General features: G+C 45.0%; 1 protein-coding gene across 6 annotated transcripts in view; it reads left to right on the forward strand.

Moving 5' to 3' along the window:
* Positions 1–3,909, forward strand: part of DSN1 (DSN1 homolog, MIS12 kinetochore complex component) — a 20,349-nt gene extending 16,440 nt beyond the window's left edge. For 4 of the 6 annotated variants that reach the window (XM_025400458.1, XM_025400455.1, XM_025400460.1 and 1 more), the window contains 2 exons: positions 886–973; positions 2,812–3,909. In XM_025400458.1, coding sequence (XP_025256243.1) covers positions 886–973; positions 2,812–2,915 — 192 coding nt within the window. In that variant the 3' untranslated portion in view covers positions 2,916–3,909. The remainder of the gene's footprint in view (positions 1–885; positions 974–2,811) is intronic. The other 2 variants (XM_025400456.1, XM_025400457.1) reach the window with 1 other exon arrangement.
* The last annotated feature ends 267 nt before the right edge of the window (positions 3,910–4,176 follow it).

Consider the following 4,176-nt stretch of genomic DNA (forward strand, 5'->3'; position numbering starts at 1 on the left):
TTTTTTTTTTTTTTTTTTTTTTTTTTTTTTTTTTTGAGATGGAGTCTGGCTCTGTCACCCGGGCTGGAGTGCAGTGGCCGGATCTCAGCTCACTGCAAGCCCCGCCTCCCGGGTTCACGCCATTCTCCTGCCTCAGCCTCCCGAGTAGCTGGGACTACAGGCACCCGCCACCTCGCCCGGCTAATTTTTTTTTTTGTATTTTAGTAGAGACGGGGTTTCACCGTGTTAGCCAGGATGGTCTCGATCTCCTGAACTCGTGATCCGCCCGTCTCGGCCTCCCAAAGTGCTGGGATTACAGGCTTGAGCCACCGCGCCCGGCCAGAGGTGCCATTTTAACAGACTTGAAGGAAATGAACCATGAGGACATTTGAGGGAATAGTATTGTGTCAATCCAGGTATTAACAGCAAGCAGATGGTATTTGAAAGGACAATTCAATGAGAGTTTATTTTCAAAAAAGCTAAATAGATATGGGTATTGGAGAACCACAAGGGTTAGTAGAGTAACCTGGGGCTTACAGGCGGCAGAGCTCTTACTCCCCCTAGGCCTGAAAGGGAGGAGGGAGTAGCAGTTACTGTGGCACCTAATGGGAGAAAGTCACATAGTTAGCTGATTTGAGAGAGCGAACTCAAGATGACTCGTTCAGCTCCTTCCCACTTAGGCATCCTGTTGGTAGAGGTTACACGGGTCAGCCTCCTGGAGCATAGAGCAACCTGGAGAAGAATGTGGTGTGACTTTGGAGGAACAAATAGAGTATCTGGCATAAGCATTCCAGGCTGAAAGAACAGCAAGCCCAAAGCTCCTGAACAAGAGCTTGCTTGTCGGGTTTGAGGAACATCCAAGAAGCCATGGACCTTTACAGCTCACGGCTGTCTTTTTTTCTGCAGATGGATGAGCTGCAAGGGTCAGTGAAACAGCTGCAGGCCTTTATGGAGGAAAGTACCCAGTGCTTCCAGAAGGTGTCAGTACAGCTTGGTAAGCTTGTCTCTTGAGGGGACCAGAGTTTGGGCTGTTTTCCATCTGATAGCTTTTGGGATACAAACTGCCCTTCAAAGCCTATGGTCCAAGAGGGTAAGACCTATATGAGGTGATTTGTTTTTCTCCCCACAATAAATAGTATGTTATTGATACATACTATTTGATAGGAAATTTCTAGATGTAAATTCTACAGAAGCACAGTAGACTGAAAATTAAATCCCCATGAAATATGTTGTTGTTCTGGTAAATCCAAGACTTAAGAAATACCCACCCATTGCTTTTTCCCTCCTCATTTCTCAAGAATTCACTAAGTGACACTGACATTACTCCTCCCTAGCTTTTCCTGACCTCCTCTCAGCCCTTAATTATTTGCTATATGTACCTTCATTTTCTTTCTTTTTTTTTTTTTTTCTTCTTTTTTTGAGGCAAAATCTCACTCTTGCTCTCATCCAGGTTGGAGTGCAGTGGTGCAATGACTGCACAGCTCACTGCAGCCTAAACCTGATAGGCTCAAGCAGTCCTTTCACCTCAGGCTCCCAGAGTAGCTGGGACTAAAAGCGTGCACCACCACACCCAGCTAAATTTTTAATTTTTTTGTAGAGGTGGTCCAGGCTGTGTTGTCCAGGATGGTCTTCAACTCCTGGGCTCAAGTGATCCTCCTGCCTTGGCCCCCCAGAGTGCTGGGATTACAAGTGTGAGCCACTGCGCCTGACCATCATTTTGTTTGTTTGTTTATTTGTTTTGAGAAGGAGTTTCGCTCTTGTTGCCCAGGGTAGAGTGCAATGGCGAGATCTCGGCTCACTGCAACCTCTGCTTCCTGGGTTCAAGTGATTCTCCTACCTCAGCCTCCCGAGTAGCTGGGATTATAGGCATGCTCCACCACGCCCGGCTAATTTTGTATTTTTAGTAGAGACGGGGTTTCTGCATGTTGGTCAAGCTGGTCTCAAACTCCTGACTTCAGGTGATCCACCTGCCTCAGCCTCCCAAAGTGCTGGGATTACAGGCTTGAGCCACTGCGCCCGGCCTCCATCTGCTTACTGATCATGTTGTATTGTGATTGTAGTGGTAGCTGGCTTTTTTTTTCCAGACAGAGTCTCGCTGTGTTGCCCAGGCTAGAGTGCAGTGCCATGATCTTGGCTCCCTGCAACCTCCGCCTCCTGAGTTCAAGATACTCTCCCACCTCATTCTCCTGAGTAGCTGGGATTACAGGCATGTGCCACCATACCTGGCTAATTTTTGTATTTTCAGTAGAGATAGGTTTTCACCACATTGGTCAGGCTGATCTTGAACTTCTGACCGCAAGTGATCCACCCACTTTGGCTTTCCAAAGTGTTGGGATTACAGACATGAACCACCCTTTTTTTTTTTTTTTTTTTTAAGATAGGGTCTTGCTCTGTCGCCCAGGCTGGAATACAGGGGTGCAGTCATGACTCATTACAGCCTCAACTTTCTGGGCTCCCAGCTGATTCTCTTGCCTCCCACGTAGCTGGAGGATCATGCTAGGACCATGCTAGGCTAATTTTTTTTTTTTTTTTTTTTTTTTTTTTTTTTTTGTAGAGACAAGGTCTTACTGTGTTGCCCAGGCTAGTCTCAAACTTCAAACAGTCCTCCCGCCTTGGTTTCCCAAAGTGCTGGGATTACAGGCGTGAGCCACCTTGCCCAGCTGTGGTAAGATGACAGTTCTTACCAAATTGTCATCTCCTTGAGGCCAGAGACTCTCTTATTTGTCTTTGTAATGCCCTTCCATGTCTGGCACAATGTCCATACATTAAGTTTTCAATAAATGTTATGTTATTTCAATTGAAATTTATTTTTTTGGCCTCTTTTCTCTGCAGGGAAGAGAAGCTTGCAACAATTAGATCCCTCACCAGCTCGAAAACTGTTGAAGCTTCAGCTGCAGAACCCACCTGCCACACGTGGATCTGGATCTTGTCAGTGACCTTATGAGCTTTCCTGCCACAAGTTGCCCAAGAGGAGAAGAATGGGAAGAGTGCCCCAGCACGTGGAGACTGCATGATTTCTGCTCTGTTGCCTTTGAAGATAACTGGCTGGACTGACTATAGAGCACTTTGACTTTTTTCAAAAAGTGATGCAATTTGTACATCAAATGAATATTGTATAGACGTTTTTCCCAGGAATGTACAAAATTCTTGAAAGTTCAAACTTCTTTTTTGAAAGGCTCTTCAGATCCAGTGGCCCATTCTTTTATCTTTATCCTATGAAGATGTTTTTCAGGTTTTGAAACAATCCAAAAATCATTTAGGACCAAGTCTAAGGAAACATTTTAGTGGCCATCTTGGATTCTGGTTGTAAAGGAATGATACTAATTTTCTAGCATGGCTCTGAAGGTGATTTTAGGTAGAAGAGTTTTGAGGCTGGGCATAGTGGCTCACGCCTGTAATCCTAGTACTTTGGGAGACTGAGGCGGGTGGATTGCTAGAGCCCAGAGGTTCAAGACCAGCCTGAGAAATAAGGTGAAACCCTGTCTACAAAAAATACAAGAAGTTAGCTGGGTGTGGTGGCATGCGCCTGTAGTGCCAGCTACTCAGAAAGCTGAAGTGGGAGGATTGCTTGAGCCCAGGAGGTTGAGGCTGCAGTGAGCTCTGATTGCGCCAGTGCACTCCAGCCTGAGCAACAGAGTGAGACAGTGTCTTAAAAAAAAATTAAAAATTGTTAAAAAAAAAAGGAAAAGTTTTGAGCATTATTTGCATCATTGGGATACATATGTCACTTCACAAGATGTTCAATTTGAAGGAAATACCACTCATTCTCTATATCCTGTTGTGTGTAGTGTGCTTCCGTTTTTAATATTGAGTTGACCTCCTAAATCCTAGATTCATGACAAGAAAGACTTAAGTACTACTATTCATTGTTCTATTTGTTTATAATCTGTATTGTAAACTTGCACATAATTAAAAGCTTTCCCTTGTCTTTGTCTGTGTTTTGAGTGTATAAACAAAAAGGGAGTACTGGGCACGGTGGCTCATGCCTATAATCCCAGCACTTTGGGAGGCCTAGGCGGGCAGATTGCCTGAGCTCAGGAGTTCACGACCAGCCTGGGCAACATAGTGAAACTCTGTCTCTACTAAAAAAAAAAAAAAAAATTAGCTGGGCATGGTGGCATGCACCAGTAAGTAGTTCCAGCTACTCAGGGGGCTGAGGCAGGAGAATTGATTGAACCCGGGAGGCGGAGGTTGCAG

Source organism: Theropithecus gelada, chromosome 10 (genome assembly GCF_003255815.1).
Source record: "Theropithecus gelada isolate Dixy chromosome 10, Tgel_1.0, whole genome shotgun sequence".
NCBI lineage: Eukaryota > Metazoa > Chordata > Mammalia > Primates > Cercopithecidae > Theropithecus > Theropithecus gelada.